The 17,537-nt window shown below is 40.7% G+C and overlaps 1 protein-coding gene across 3 annotated transcripts in view; it reads right to left on the minus strand.

Moving 5' to 3' along the window:
• Positions 1–12,510: 12,510 nt before the first annotated feature.
• LOC110546884 (transmembrane protein 45A) overlaps positions 12,511–17,537 on the minus strand; it is a 79,858-nt gene continuing 74,831 nt past the window's right edge. For 2 of the 3 annotated variants that reach the window (XM_060370573.1, XM_060370574.1), the window contains exons 5-7: positions 17,350–17,495; positions 15,692–15,864; positions 12,511–13,040 (exon numbers count right to left, since the gene is read on the minus strand). In XM_060370573.1, coding sequence (XP_060226556.1) covers positions 15,714–15,864; positions 17,350–17,495 — 297 coding nt within the window. In that variant the 3' untranslated portion in view covers positions 12,511–13,040; positions 15,692–15,713. The remainder of the gene's footprint in view (positions 13,041–15,691; positions 15,865–17,349; positions 17,496–17,537) is intronic. The other variant, XM_060370575.1, reaches the window with a different exon arrangement.

The raw sequence follows: 17,537 nt of genomic DNA on the forward strand, positions 1-17,537 counted from the left end.
AAGTAGAGGAAGCCGGGAAACACTTGGATATAACAATGTATTTCCATATTAAGGAATTAAAATATAAGATTAAACAATCCAAATTCTACCTCTATCTTTAAGAACTATATTATTTATTCTTTGAGACATTCATGGATGTATTTTGGTCATATTCATTCCCTAGTCTCCTTTTCCAACCCATCCTATCAACTTTACGTCCTTTTTTAAATCCGCTGATACCAATTAGTTTCATAGCTGCACACATGCACACAGGTGTGAGGCCAGTCACTGAAGGATGGGTAATATACCCTTGGCCTCACTCCCAAAGTAAAGTTACCCTCCCTGCACCCTGAAGCCATGGGCTGCCGATACCTGTACAGTTAGGAGTGGAGCTGTGTGCCCTTCCCCAAAATCCATGCTGTAATGTTGGCTGGTTTGATCGTATGCAGGTCATATGTGGGTAATCACAGGGCTGTGAGAGCATGAGTGCAATGGTCCAGCTTTGTCAAAAAGACACTGATCTACAAGCCTGGCCTCTGGCTCTTTCAGGCTTTCTCTCAGCTCTTTCTCCAGGTACACTGAACCTAGGGGTTGGGGGTGATGTGGTGTGGTGATATAGATGTCCATTTAGGACTAAGTACTCCGTAGTCACTTATTTTCCACACTTTCGCCCGTAGTTAGACTTTGTAATAACCGTCCCTCCTAGCGAGAAGAAGGTTTTCTGATGAAGGCTGAGAGCAGCACTAATGCATGGGCATTGGGCTGGAAGGCAGAATTATACAGTTTCATGTAGCAAATTAATAGCAGTAGGTTCCCCCTTAACGACACATGACACCCCCAGCTACAGGTTCTTGGCCCAGTTTATAGTATGACACATGAATTATGTCCCGTTTAGAATGGACCCATAATACAATTAAAGATCAGTTAACCCCTATAACGTTAATGTGGCTATTGCACCAATGGCGGATTCTGTCAGCATGACTTTCATCCCGGCTTTCAAGGTGCAGAGCTGGGTAAGGCTCTTAAGAACTTCTCTCCCTCCTCAGCTTGCAGAGCACCTTCTGGCACCATGAAAGGTAGCCAGCATGGAGGAAACTTCTGGTTCAGTACCAGCTTGACCACTTCCATGTCCTTTAACAAAAGTATCCTCAGCAACAGACCTGTGGACAGCCAAGAGTAATGGCAATAGCCTCTGTTGTCTCAGTGAACCGAGTTACTTGGGTTTAGAAAGCAACTTTCGCTTAGGAGATGTCTTTCCAGACAATACCACTAGAGGGGAGCATCATTACCATTGTCTTTTTCGCTGGCTATCCTATTCTGTAGGATCTTCAGACTTCATCCAGTTCCCCATTATATAAACACATCAGAACATCAGATATGGAATAAACTAAAGACACTTCTTGCACTGGGGCATAACTTGATGTTATAATTCTTTCATCAGCTCCTGGTTTTGATCACCAACTCTACAAAAACAAACATGTTTCATAACGGGTGGGAAAGGGAAAATGTAGCATGTGGTGAAATGACGAATGATTCCTAAGCGTCCATCCTTACCGTCCCTCCTCTGGTTCAAATGGTAGACTCTAAACCAACTGGTAGTTTTCCCTCTGAACAGGACACTAGGAGATAAACAAGTTCACCGAAGAAGTAACTCGGACTTGAAAGGAACTTCTACTTCTGGCGTCAGAAGATGTATCCTGTGAACTCGGGTCTCTGAGAGATTTTCAGCCATCATTAACACTGACTTAGGGGTTCTTTCCTAAAGATAAAATGGATGTTGGTGAATCGCCACATGATACTCTTAAACTTACTGAAAGCTCACTCTGAGTGAAGGGAGGCCCTCCATTGTCTCAGATCCCAGCATGTAACCTGTCCTCTAAATTTCCCTGTCCTGGGGCACAATGAACTTTTATCTCTGTGCAAGAAAGGAAAACAGCAAACAGAAAGGGATACTAAAATATTGTTTCCTTCAGAACGTCTGAAGAGAGAACCCCTTTCGAAAAGAGGTTGTTATTGGCTACTCTATCCCATGATATAAAATCTATGGTGGTTGAAGAAGCAGAAGCTCATTAAGAAGATAAAAACTCTGTTGAGAGATCCTGCTGACTAGCTCAATGAAGTTTTCTGTGTGCTGTTGTAAGCTCTCAATTTAATACTGCCACCTTTGTTTGCTCTCAATCAGGGCACTCCAGCTGTCTCTATCATATTTTATCACCTGGCTTGATATTTTGCAATGTATCTGCCGCCTTTGTCTATGTGGCAATATTTGTTTTTCTTTCACATTTGCTATGCAAATGTATATGCATACTTTCAGAACTGGAAATACAGATATTGAATATGATTTTCTGTACCATACAGAGCATAACCTTTCAGGAGCCGCCTTCCTTTCTATGCCAATGGTTCACTTTCGACTGTAGCAATGGGCAGAAGTTTCTCAACTGAAACAGCAGAGACAAAGAAGAATGGTCCTCACTAGCTTTACAGAGTAGTGATGAGGAGGATTTTGTGTCTAATGATGGAGGTGGGCAAAGCATGTGGCCCAGTGTTGGCTTAGGCTCTGGGCTTTAGAGATATGGGCAGAAGAAGGCAGTATGAAGTAGCAAGGGGAAAACGGTTCGAACACAGCTTTAAAGAGCCTTCAGAACTAAACCGAGATGTATATGACAGGAAAGGTGGTTAATAAAAGCAGATATGATCAGATCCAAGATGGCAGTATCTGAACAGCAAGAGAGCAGTGAGAGCAGAGTGACCAACAGGCCATATTGTGGACTGCAAAACCCCAACATCTGTGTTTCCCAGTTGAGAGGGAAGCCCACGGTGAGGAAAATGCCAGACCTCAGGTCTCCCAGCTAATACCAGCAAAAGCTCCCTGGCTCCTACCCAATCCCACTGTCTGTGGACACCTTCTGCTACCAGTGGCTTCTGGCCCCCAACTCCAGTGCCCACTCTCACCTTTCTGTGGAGTGGGTACCTTCCAGGACTGGGAGCACAGCTCCAAACTCAGGTGCCCATTTCCACTGTACAATGGAGCAAATACCTTCTAGGTAGGGGCAGTTTGAGGTTTCAACCTCCGACACCTACTCTCCTGTGGAGTGGATACCTTCCAGTACCAGGGGCACAACCTTGGGCCTTCTGAATCTCAGGACACGGAAGCAACCCCAGCCACTGTTCCACAGCTCAACCTGTCTCCCTAAAAAGACCGGCAACACCTCCAAGCTCACTTGTTCTCCAAAATGGCTGTGCCCAGCAAGCACAATGTTTGAGCACAATGTCTGGACTCACTAACCATAGAGCAAGAAAACCAGTACCCAGGTGGCTGACTCCAGAACTTTCTTTGGTGAAAGGAGGATCCACAAGTTCCTGAGGAGCATTGGCAAACTTATTCTATGAGGCTTTGGTCACCCTGATACCTAAACCACACAAAGACCCAACAAAGAAACACAATTTCAGACCAATCTCCCTTATGAACATCGACACAAAAATTTTCAATAAAATACTTGCAAACTGAATCCAAGAACACATCAAAAATATCATCCACCATGACCAAGTAGGCTTCATTCCAGGCATACAGGGGTGATTCAATATATGAAAATCTATCAATGTAATCCACCATATATACAAACTGAAAGGGAAAACAAACAAACAAACAAAGAAACAAACAAAAACATGGTCATCTCTTTAGATTCTGAAAAAGCATTTGAAAAAGTCAAACACCCATTCATGTTTAAAGTAATGGAGGAGTCAGGGTTACAAGGCACATACCTAAACATAGTAAAGGCAATATACAGCAAACCTATAGCCAACATCAAACTAAATGGAGAGAAACTTAAATCAATTCCACTGAAATAAGGGAAAGACAAGGCTGCCCATTCTCTTCATATCTCTTCAATATAGTACTTGAAGTCCTAGCTAGAGCAATAAGACAACTAAAAGAGATAAAGGAAATACAAATTGGAAAAGAAGAAGTCAAAATATGCAGATGATATGATAGTATACATAAGTGACCCTCAAAAATCTACCAAAGAATTCAACAAAGTGGCTGGACACAGAATTAACAAGAACAACAACAAAAAATCAATAGCCCTCCTGTATACAAAAGACAAATGGGCTGAGAAAGAAATTAGGGAAACAACACCACTGACAATAGCCACACACACAAAGTATAACGTATTTTGGTATAACTCTAACCAAGTAAGTGGAAAAAATTGTATGAAAAAAAAAAAACCCTTCAAGTCTCTGAAGAAAGAAATTGAATATCAGAAGATGGAAATATCTCACTTGCTGTTGGATGAGTAGGAGTAACATAGTAAAAATGGCCCTTCTACCAAAAGCAATCTACAAATTCAATGTAGTTCCATCTAAATGCCAACACAATTCTTTACAGAACTTGAAAGACAATTAATTCATAACTTCATATGGAAAAACAAAAAATCCAGAATAGCTAAAAACCATCCTGTACAATAAAAGATATTCTGGAGGAATTTACATCCCTGATCTCAAGCTGTACTATAGAGCAACAGTAATAAAAACTGCATGGTACTGTCATAAAAACAGAATGGGGGGATCAATGGAATCAAAGTGAAGACCCAGAAAAAAAACAAAACAAACAAACAAACAAACAAAAAAAACAGCTATGGACACTTATTTTTGACAAAGAAGCCAAAACCATACAAAACCATACAATGAAAAATAACATCTTCAACAAATGGTGCTGGTCTAACTGGATGTCTCCATGTAGAAAAATGTAAATAGATCCATATTTATCACCCTGCACAAAACTAAATTCTAAATGGATCAAAGACCTCAAAATAAAACCAGACACACTAAACCTGTTAAAAGAAAAAGTAGGGAAGAGCCTTTAACTCATTGGCACAAAAGACAACTTCCTGAAAAGAACACTAACAGCTCAGGCTCTAAGATCAGCAATTAATAAATGGGGTCTCATGAAACTGAAAAGCTTCTGTAGAGCAAAGGACACTGTCGTCAAAACAAAATATAGCCTACAGACTGGTAGAAGTTCTTCACCAACCTTATATCCAACAGAGGCTAATATCCAGAATATATAAAGAACTTGAGGAATTAAACACCAACAAACCAAACAATCCAATTAAAAACTGGGGTACAGAGCTAAACAGAGAATTCTCAACAAAGGAATATCAAACATTAAAGAATTGTTCATTGTTTTTAGTCATCAGGGAAATGCAAATCAAAACGACTCTGAGATTCCATCTTACATCCATTAGAATGGCTAAGATAAAAAACTCAAGTGACAGCACATGCTGGTGGGAGTGCCATCTTGTACAACCACTTTGGAAATCAATCTGGAGCTTCCTCAGAAAATGGGGAATAGTGCTACCTGAAGATCCAGCTATACCACTCCTGGTCATATACCTGAAAGATGCTCTACCATACAACAAGGGCATTTGCTCAGCTATGTTCATAGCAGCTTTATTTGTAATAGCCAGAATCTAGAAACACCCTAGATGTCCCTTAATGGAAGAATAAATAAATTGTGGTACATTTACTCAGCTATTAAAAAACAAAGAAATCATGAAATTTGCAGGAAAATTGATAGAACTAGAAAATATCGTTCTGAGTGATGGCACACAAACCCAGAAAGACACACATAGTAATACTCACTTATTAGTAGATATTTGACATATAATACAAGATAACCGTACTATAATCCACAAACCTAAAGACTCTAAATATCAAGGAGAACACTAGGGAGGATGCTTAATTCTCATTCAGAAAGGCAAGTAGACTAGACACTGGAAATGGATGAAGAAAAGGAACAGGACAAGAGCCTACCTTCAGATATACTCTGAAAGACCCCACCCAGCACAGGATCAAAGCAGATGCTGAGACTCACAGCCAAACTTTGTGCAGGGAGTCCTTTGGAAGAGTAGGGGGTAAGACTGAAGGACCCAGAGGGAACAGGAGCCACAAGGAGACCAAGAAAGCCAACAAATCTGGTTAGAGGGGAACTGCAGAGACTGATGCACCAACCAAGGCTCATGCATGGAGAGGACCTAGACCCCCTGCTCAGATATATAGGTAGCTCAGTCTCCATGTGAGTTCCCTAGTAAGGGGAGCAGAGGCTTTCTCTGACAGACTCCGTTGCCAGCTCTTTGAGCACTTTCCCCTGGTGGGGTGGCCTTGCCAGGCCACAGAAGAAGGGGATACAGGCAGTCTTGATGAGAATTGATAGCCTGGGGTCAGATGATAGGGGAGGAAGGCTGAGGACTTAGAGAGTGGTATGGGGGAAAGGGAGGGTGGTTGGGAGTGGGAGGAGATAAGGGAGGTGCTACAATAAGAATGTAAAGTGAATAAGTTATAAAAAATAAATTCAGAAAAATACAAATAGATGCATATATGTCACCCTGTAGAAAACTCAAGTCCAAGTAGATCAAAGACCTCAATATAACACTAGATAAACTACATTGCTCCACCAGACAATGAGGACACTGGCTCAACTATGTTCATAACAGCTTTACTCAAAATAGCCAGAATCTGGAAACAATCCAGATGTCTCTTAACCAAAGAATGGATAAAGAAACTGTGGTACATTTAAACGATGAAATCATGAAACTTGCAAGCAAATGGATGGAACCTAGAAAGACACACATGGTATGTACTCACTAACAGGTGGATTTTAGCCATATAAAAGGATATAACCATACTGCAAGGCACAGAGCCAAAGGAGACAAGTAACAACAAAGATCCAGGGGAGGGTGCATAAATGTCACTCAGAGGGAAAAATGGAATAGACAGAGGTAGTGGTTGAAGAGAGGTAACAAAGTAGGAGAGGGTGCACAGAGAAATATAAGGGTGGATAGTAGAACTGTGGAGAGCAGTGCTGAGAGGACAGAAGGCCTGTGGAGAAAAGGGAAACTGGGTGGGGGCCTCTCTGTGACAAGCTGGAGACCCAAGTCAGGGTAGGCTCCTGGGAGGATATGAGGGGGACTCAAGCAGAGACTCCTAGTAGCAGAAGCTATAGAGATGGAACAGGACACCCACCTAGTAAAGGGAGGGACACAGCAACACACCCATAAAAACTTCAACCCAAATTTTACCCTGCCTACAAGCAGATAGAGCAGAGACTGAAGGAATGTCTGACCAATGGCTGGTCCAACCAAAGACCCACACTGTGGGAGAGCGCCAACCCCTGACACTATGAATGATACTCATCAGCTAAGTCTGCAGACAGGAGCCTAGCAGAGTTGTCCTCTGAGAGACTCTACCCAGCAACACTTCCTAACAGATGCTGAGACTCACAGCCAAACAGTGGACGATGCTTAGGGAGTCTTGTGCAAAAGTGGGGGGAAAGAGAAGAGGACCTGGAGGTGACAGGAGCTCAACAGGAAGACCTCAGAGCCAACTAACTAAGCTCTAGAGGGGCTTGCTGACACTGAAGCATGCATGAACTGGATCTAGGCCCTCTACAAAGGTGTAGCAGATGGGAAGCTTAGGCTTCTTGTGGATCCTTAGGGAAGTGGGGACTGCATCTGACAGGGAGTTTCTTGTCAGCTTTTTGATCACTTCCTCCTGGTGGGACTGCCTTGCCAGGCCAAAGGGAAGGGGACACACTCAGTCCTGATGCAACCTGAGGAGCTGGAGTGGATATGAAAGGGGGCTCCCCTTTTCTGAGGAACAGGAGATGGGGAAGGGTGACTGGAAGTTGAGCTAGAATGGGACTACAACCAGGATGTAAAGTGAATAAAAATTTTAATAAATTTAATAAAAAATAAATACAATTAAATAAAAAATAAAAATGCAGATATGAAACAAAAATGTTCAGTTGTAGGTACAACATAAGGCAGAGCTGTACATTAACAAATTGGGCTAAAGTAATTTAATTTTATTTAATTCTCAGAGTCAAAGCTTTGAGTGTAGTGTTAATGAAGTTAGACTCTCTCTAAGAGACAAAGGAAAATATGTCTGTTTCTAAGCAGGGACAAGGTTGCTTTGCCCTAAATTGCTAAGGCTTTCTGTTAGTTTCATGTGCTCATTGCTATGTACTTTGGACTCAGTGTTTTGGCTTCAGACACAATTAGCAAATAGGGAATTGTTTCAGCTCCACTTTTAGATATCTGTCAAATCTTACTTCCCCATCCTCATTTAGGACAATTAAAAACAGGGTAGGAGACTCAAATTGAGGGGGGAAAAAGTCAGATAAGGAACAATTTCTCACTTTCATTTTAATATTTGTTTTTAAAGGCTCCTTTCCATCAGTCACTTTCGGCCTCAACAAGTATATGTCGACCATTGTGTTAGCACTACTGATACCTTGACTTTGAGCTGTTGGTCAAATTTGAAAGACTACACAAAAAGTCATTAGGATATATCACCATGAAGAGCAAATGGTCCTATCAAATAGGAAATGTATGTGTGGGAAACACAGGATTACATCAAATTCACAAATGTTCATAGCTTAAAGATGGTACATTTAAATCCCGTATTGAAATGCACACGTGTTAATTGGGATGGTTACCAGCTCATGAACTCAGGGTGCTTTGTGTACTGCTGCCATCTGAGGGGTCATGAGTTCCTTCAGTGAGTCTTTATCCTCCTGTGGGCTGATAGGAGGCCCTGGAGCAGCCAACACACAAGGGTACCATTATGCATTCCATAAGCCCCTGAGCATCTGACATCTGCAGAGTGGGAGCAGAGGCTCAGAACTAGCCTCTCTTCCTGTGGCTCCTCTTATCTTCTGGGCAAGGAGGAAGGAGAAAGATCTTTCACATAAATCTGTCTTCCACTGGACATTGTCACCTCTAAAAGGAACTAAAATTAAGGGTTAAACAATAATGACATCTCAAATTCCATGAAAGCCTGCAGGACTCCACCGGGACAATACATTCTCTGTCCATAGAAGGTTGGAACACCACCTGTGTGGAAGATTCCACACTTGGCACAAATAGGATTCAGGTTATGCTATGCGCTATGAAAAACACTCTGAAAAATCCTGTCCCCATTGTCTATCTTTGGCTTTACTATCTCACAAACATTGCCTACCATAAACAAACCCATTTCTTCACAGCATAGCTCATTTTTAGCACAGAAAGCCTTCGAGAAAAGTACAGAACTAAGGAATCAAAACCATCACACTGACGGTTTGGGTTAAAGGATTGTCTAAGGCATGTGCAGGATTATAGATGTCTGTAATTTTAACTGTCTCCCTAAACTTATAAGCAGATTACAAATGTACAATTGATTAATAAATGTGGGATTGTAGCCCTACAAGATCTCACCAGGTCGATAACAACATTGGAATATTCCAAAGATTTACATTTCTCTAGCTTTCTTTGTAAGTTTAGCAAATTAGATCTGTAAAAAGCAATAAAGGCTTAGGAAAATTTGTCTGTTGGTTGAAATACATAAAGTTAATGTATTTAGTTCATTGCTACAAATGAATTTAAAAGATTAAAGAGAAATCTAATCATTTAGGTCTCAAAGTAAAACAATTTAAATCTCTGGAATTAAATTTTTCTATGCTTAAAATTGGAATGGCAGAGCTCAGGACTGCCACCATACTGTCCTGACCTTGCATACACAAAGCTGAGTTGGATCCCCACCCACACAATAACGAAATAAAAATAGACGTTTTCAAATATAATTTTAAAAAGGACTCAGTTTTGATAGTTTTTTTGTTTTTGTTTTTTAGTGGGTGAGTCTAGAAGCCTAAATATTCTACCCACCAAACAGCTCGTGGTGAAAGCACGTATCCATCTAAGCTTAAAACGATTCTACCTTTTCACTGGAGAAATTCAGGTTGGTATATGCCTGCCCTTTATTCTTTTATTTTTCTGTATCTGGATTTAACAGAATACAAAATTTGGGAGTCTATTTTCTATGTATATTAACTTCATTAATCACTTATTTGTATTTGGGAAAGTTCTTTGCTTCCTTTTTATCTCTGGGTTTTCCTGTAATACAGAGATTGCTGCCTCACCTTATTAATCCGTATTCAAGGTAAAATCAGCACCTTGATACACTCCTATACTGGTGAAGTGATATCAAGGTTAATGAAAGTACAGTCATGATCCGGCCTCCTATTTTAAGATGCAGTAAGATGGCACTGTTAAATTGGCAATTACAGAGAGCACTAAGGACCTGGTGCCTCACCAGCAGCAAAGCTCACCTCAGCTGGTGACAGCTCCCATCCTTACTTTCCTCTCTGTACAAACCGTGTGTCATTTCTGACTCATTTACAAGATTTCTCCTTGGGTTTATGGTAAAGGAACATGAGCTACTTATGAAGGAAATATGGCAGAAATTCAGGAACTCTGCTCAGGTTTGTGACAGCTGAGACAAAGCACAAAGTGTGTGTGTGGTGGGGCGCAGATCCCCATCTCTGCCCCGTCCCTGATGAAGGTAAAGCATGTCCTGGCACAGTCTAATCCTCTGGAAGCATAAATACCATGATTTTACATGAACATGGAGTATGGGTGCCTCTTTTCTTTATAGCAAGACCTCTGAGAGATGGACCCTTGGCAAAACGTCACTGATACACCTCGCTATTAATACACCTCACCATTCTTCCCAGATTTTTTCTTCACATCACTCTTTGTCTCACTTTGTAGTCTTATATTTTCCATCTTTGTTGCCTATTTCTCCCTCAGGAATGTATGTCTGATGGAGACAGCAGCTTTGGCTTGTGCACTGCTCTATTCTTAGCTTACTGAATACCTCCTAGCATCTGGAAATGGAATAATAAACATCTGTTTGATGAGTGACCCCATTTCTACACACCCCACGGGCTGATGAGCATAGCTGAGCTGCCTTTCCTCATCCTGTGCTCTGGAGTAGAGAAAACCACTTACACTTTTGTCCTTGTTTCGGACAACTTGCTGAGATGTATCTTTTGATAAGCTAAAATCTGTACAGATTCTGTGAATGGACTGAGACTTCCTGGCATAGGATAAAGAAAATAAATAAAAGACTTTCTTTTGGGCTTGAGAGAGATCACAGTTTACTAACTTGTTCGTGCTGCTGCAAACTTAATATTCATAAAATACAACCTCAATAGTACAATCACACAATTGCAAGAAAGGTTTTATTTCAGTGTCTGTAGGAAAGCATCCCCAAACTGGTCTTGGACATAGATGTTCTGAGAACTCCCTGGGTTGCATTTTTATATTCTGTGGGTTCAAGCCTGGAAAAGTAGTGATCTCTGCACTGTCATAAAAGCAGTAGAGAATTTGCATTCATTGGCTTTCAAACTTCCAGGTTTAACTTCCCTGTCTGTACCATTCAGAAGCTAGATATCAGTGACTTCTGTCTCAACTAGCTGCAGCTGACGGTTGGCTACTTCCTTAGGAATGCAAATGCGAAAGTCACAGAATGTTGTTAGGTTAGAAAAGAGCCCTTAACTGGGCATAGTGACATGGGCCTGTAATCCCAGCACTCAGGCAGGCAGCAGAAGCAGGCTGATCCCTGTGAGGCTAGCCAGTCTACAAAGTGAGTTCACGATAGCTAAGAAAAACACTGTCTCAAAGAAAAGAAGGAGGAGGAGGAAGAGGAGGATGAGAGCCCTTCAATCTGGACAGACATGAACAGAGCACATGATCCTCAGAAGATCATGACACTCTGGTAACTCACATTCCAGAGAGCATATGCTCTGCTCACTTACTGCTCAAGAGATACCTTTGAGCACTTGCATTTGTCCTTTTAATATTTTATGTAATAAGATGAATAGTCCCAGTTCTTGGACCTTCTGAAGAATATGCTCATCCTTCTCTTTGGAACTATGGTGATGTATGGATGATGAGGCAGCTTCTCGTCTTACTGGAATTCTGGAATGCCAGGGAACTTTCTGGGTTTCAGTGTCAGTGTTTCACTTCCATGGGTGCAGGGACTGTGTGATTTCCTGCATATTTAAGGTTATCCCTCAAGATTCCTGAATCCTTTCCTTTTTTCTGAGACTGGCCTTTCTATGTAATACTGTATTAAATTAGTTCTCCACCTCCTTCCATATGAGATTCATGAGATGTGATAGCAAGAAAGGGTCCCTATGCCTATGTCAATTTGATCTCTTTTGAGTGAAGAATCACTTTTTGGCCTTTTAACTAAGGTCAAACGTAGAGAAAAAGCTGTGTTAAATATGAGAGACAAGGAGAGTAGTTAATAGTAATTATTATGCATTATATGAATTATGAATTATATGCATTATTTTTTCACTCATCACTGGGAATTTCTTGGCCCATATGGCACAAAGGCTCTGACTTTTTTTTTTCTTAAACCCAGGATTGTATAAAGGCTTGCTGTCTAGTCCTTTACCTCTTTAGCAGAGTAAATGGCATGGTAGCCACGTGAAGCTGTACTAATACCATGATTCTCCTCTGCTAATCTTTGACAGCTTTGAAACCATGTGTCTCAAGACCATTCCTTTTTGAAAAGCTCACAGGAAGACTTTTGGTCTACCTTTTATGTCAAGTTCTCCATAAAGGAATGGATTCCTGTACACGCTGATTCTGAATCATGTGAGGGTGAGGCATACTTTAATAAAAAAAAAAAAAAAACCGAGGATTTGATGTTTCTGCACCAAGGTGCACACATTTATTTATTTTCCATTGTGGCAACAAGATAAACAAATAAAATTCAATATTTAATGTAGTACAGGTGATGGCAAGACCACAAATCTTGAAGGTATATATCAGGAAAATAATATATATAATATATATAATTTTTATAATATCGACACGAAACTATATATGACTTTGGGAAAAAAAATCATGATTACTCCTGAATACCATGGCATGCACAATATGCAAAGTGAATTTGTCACCCAAGGTACTTTCAAAGCTGAAAGTAAGACGTTTCAAGTCCAACACTTTAAGAAAACTGGAAATACGAAGAGCATGGAGTCAGGCTCAGACGACTGCTCTCTAGACAAAAGGTCAAGAAACAAGGCCATGAACAAAGGCAATGCAAAAAGAGAAAGACTAGAAAGACTAGATGCCCATCACACTTCTTCTTCAGACTCTTGCTCACGTTCAACATTTTTCAGGAGTCCAACTTCTGAGATGCAGACCTTCCTATGTCTAGATTTAACTAACCTGGGGAAAAAGAAAATCATCTCTGGTTAAATGATATTGAGAGTCAAAACTTCAGACAAATATACATCTAAACTGTAACAAATTATAGATTATCCCCACAAATGAACAGAGGCAGTCTCCAAAGGGAAGTGATTTATAGTTAGCTTTCAGGTACCTGAAAATAAGTGTGAACTACAGCAAGGTCTATGTAAATATAAAAGATATGTCTCTCAAATGTATTATGATATTGCTCAGTTACATGCCAGAAAACAAAAGATCATTTGTAAAACAGGCAGAAGGCTCTATTGACTGTGACAAATGTAAATGAAACTGACATTGGAGGAGCATCTTCATTAAACCCACATCTACCTACGGATTGCAAACAGACGTCATCTCCTGTAAAGAAATACATGACATTTCCCTAGGGTGATAGCTCAACTGAATACACAAATCAAGTCTGGGCTGCATTTCTCTTTAAGAAAAATTTCTTCAGCCTGTTTACACTCTGACTTTTACTTTCTCTCTTCCTTTGTCTGGCTTGCTCTGTCCATATATCGTGCTATTCCCTGTGCTCTAGATGCCACACAAAAGCTTCATAAGAGCTTCACCAACATCACCCCATTTTCTGGCCTAACCCTAGCCAGAGTCAGAAGTGATTCTAACCTATAACATTTGACACATCAGTGACATTTGTAGCAAATTGACAGGAGGTCACATCACTCATCTGTGACTAGAAGCTGCCAAATACTCAGCCACCACAAACTGACAATAGCATCTCCAATAAACAATAGCTGAGCAGAATCTCTAACTTCTGTTGATTCAACAGCAAAGAAAAACAGCTCAGTTATTTGCCTTGATTATTGACTACTGATTTTATTCATTTGTTCTGAACACTCCAAGCCAGTACCTTTGCGAAAGGTTGATGTTCTGTAACAGGATAAGGGCTGGGGGGCATTTGCATCACCTTAAAAAAATCCCACACATTCTTTCCATGTAGCACAATACCAATTCATGTAAGATGAAAGGGAATAATCAGTTATATGCCCTTCTTTAGACTTGGGTGGAAAGTAAAACAACTTACTGCTTACTGGGAACGAAATGTTAACATGCCAGTCACTCCCACTACTTCCTGCTCTTTCTGGGTTGTACCTGCTCTTGCTGCAAGCCACTCAGATCAGACACATTCACACCTTTATCAGGTTTTAGGTGTCTATGGCTCATGTGCAGATACGATCCCAGGAGGCAGTGTGAGAGGTGGGACGGAAAAAAAAAAAAAAAGGAACTGGCTTGGTGGCACATACCTTTAATCCTGCCACTCAGGAGCAAGAGGCAGGTGGATCTCTGTGAGTTTGTGGCCAGAAAGTTGTAGGCCAGTCAGAACCACATAGTCAGACTCAAAACAAACAAACAAATAAAAGACACTCAAAACAACACATCCCAAATAAAAGTAAATTGATTAGATAGATAGATAGATAGATAGATAGATAGATAGAGATAGAGAGAAAGATGATAGATACTCAGACATAATTGCTAGTTACTAGAATGGGGAAAATTAAAGAAATGAAGATCAAGACATGTCTCTGATCTTGTTTCATATTCTCATCAATAAATGTCACAAAATGCAGGCCTGATGCAAGAGTTACTTCCCTGAACCTTAGTGCCTGGCGTGTGAACAAACTCCACTTTGCTCTTTACAGCACCTCACATGACTCACTGTGGAAAACATCTCTGGAAATAGGCCTTCTCACTTATAGGCAAGGACTATTGAAACAGTGGTTTGCAGCAGAGGTGCATGGATGGGACACATTACATATGCAACAAGATTCCCAAACACGTATGTTTTACTTACGAGCTTACGTAATCAAGGCTGCAGGCAAGGGGAAGAATGAGGCAACCTTGAGCCATTCTTTTGCAAAACTGAGATATTTAGAGCTATCGCTCAAGGATTTAAGGAGGAGAATTCTATAGTTGAGATGTGCTTGTGTGACACTCATTGTGCTATAGCAGACAAGTTGGATATAATTAATGTCTGACACTTAATGACGTGTGGATAAGCAACAACTTTATAGTCAAACCCTGACTAAAGGAGTTTCAAGGATCCCTATTCTCAAAATTAGGAGTGAATGAATTATCCAGGTGATTTCACTGAAAGATAATACTGAATCTTTGTGATATTTTAAAACGGTTGATCAAGTATGTATCAAAATACTTCAGGGAAAGTTGAACTCTTGGTCTTATCGTTTCAATGTCAATATTAAAGGAAAATTGAGAAACATATAAAATATGATTTCTAAACAAATAATTTATTTAAGTACCTCTGGAATGCAGACCTCAGCTAACAAATGTTCACTGAGCACCTACTATATGTCTGGCAATGTGCCAGTAGGTATGTGGCTATGATCATGATTGTGTCCAACTCAGGGACACAATCTAGCTGGCAGGGAGTACTAACAGGAACTAGTAGTCAACATATGACAATTGGTAGATTACAATATTTAAAGTTACAGTTCAATATGAACCAGAAGAATTATAAAAGGTTTCAAAGAAGAGATGAGCATTTAGTGTGAATATGCCAGGCAAAGGGAACTGTCTAGTCAAAGAGATTAGAAAACCATGTGGTGGGGACTGGGAAAGGTTGAAAAATAAAACTAGAGTTTCTTGTTGCTAGGGACCTGTAAGTGGACAAGCCATTTATTAGGCATCTGAAGGCTTTTGAAACAGGAAGAGACAGTAGTCTTCTCTTGGCTCTGGAGGGGAGCTGACACGAAGCAGAGTTTTTCCTTGCATTCTGGCACTGTTCCTGAAGACTGCCCGGCCCCTAAGTAGATGAGGCTCAGATGTCAGCCTAGAACAACAGGGGGAGAAAGCAAGACTCAGTAGCCCAGCCAGCCTTAACAACGAGCTGAAGCGCATGCTTTAGGGGAGTGCAACAGGACGACCAGAAACAACCGAAGGAGAGAGAGAGCACCTACAGAGGAAAGTGTGACTACCCAAAGCCCAAGAGGGATGAGTGGAAGCTAGAGAAGGTAACAGGTTTGAGTTTCTTTTTCAGTGCCCCAGTGTCACAGTTGCTCTAGTGAAGAGCTCAGGGGAGGAGGGATGAACTAGAACCCATGCCTACGGGATGCAAAGCCATTTATGGCAGAAGTTGACAAACCGCAGGGCCTAGAAATAGCCATCATGTTCTAGGAACCAGGAGAACACACAAGACGTGCAGTATCCTCCATAGTATTATGGATTGTGTCTCCTTATAAGTTCTCAGGAGTTAGTGTTCACCATACTGAACACTAGGTACACATGACTGCAGGTGTAGAATATCAGACTCCATGAAAAATCTGAAGAATTGAGTGTTAGAGTCTTCGTGGCAGTAATTAGGATCAGCTGAGCCCACTGTGCTTTGGTACTGGCTATCCTGGAAGCCGTGGTCATCCTCTTTCCTTCCTACTCATCTTTTGAGCTAACGTTACCTGCCAATTGTGTGAAGCCTTCCTTGTGCAACTGTTTCTCTCTACTGATTCCACTCACTGCACTGCATTTTAATTGTCTACCTCTCTAATTTGCCCTGGCTCCAGGACAAAAAACTATGAAGTAGCCCCATGGGAGGGTCTCTACTTCATAGTTTTATAGCAAATAAAGAGGAAGAGAATATGGACAAAGAGACAAGACCACTTGTTGAGGTTTTACATCTTCAGGAATGTAAGCACAAGATTTCATTTAGGTTCTAGTATCTCTATTTAGTAAACAATAAGATTCATACACATTGTGGTTGAGTAATGAGTCTGAAGTCTTAGCTGATAGGCAGTAGGACTAGTATTCTCAGCAATCTTCTATGTTGCTCCTACCATGCTCAGAGGTGAGATCAGGATTCGTGTATAAAAGAATGCATCATTCAACTTTTAGAAATCCTAGAGTTATTGTCTTATTTAATTTTATTCATATATATTTGTCAAAACAATGGTCCCAAGGTTCTCAAATAGGACAATAAGAGTATGGACCCATGAGTAAGTGGAGACCTCACTGCACGAAGGGGAAGTGGACATTCAGAATAGAGAAGAGTACATGTGAAAAGACAGAGGATCCAGAAGGCATGCTATTGGGTGAGGCATAGGTCCGAGGCAGGGCAGCCACACCACTGAACCACTACAACTTTAAGTCAACATGGACCTTTTTGCTGGCCATTTTTTGTGTAGAGATAACTTCCCAATACTCTAGTCTGTCTTATGAGAAGCTAAGAATAAAATCCTTTTTAATTTGAAGTTCAACACTGTCAAGTCTTGATGGTCATGTGTCAAGGAATGGACCATCAATTAAAAAAAAAAAAGTAACTTACCAGGTGATAAAAGCATATATTGTTCCGATGACGACAAAGATTGATCCATAATGCCAAGAAAAGCACATGGTGAGAAACATTTTATTCTCAATATCTGACAGATTCCATGTGGGTCTTCCACTAAGGGGGTATAGGACAAAACTAATCTGCAATCCAAAACAAGCATGCATTAAAATAACCATATTCTC

This window comes from Meriones unguiculatus, chromosome 17 (assembly GCF_030254825.1).
Source record: "Meriones unguiculatus strain TT.TT164.6M chromosome 17, Bangor_MerUng_6.1, whole genome shotgun sequence".
Taxonomy (NCBI): Eukaryota; Metazoa; Chordata; class Mammalia; order Rodentia; family Muridae; genus Meriones; species Meriones unguiculatus.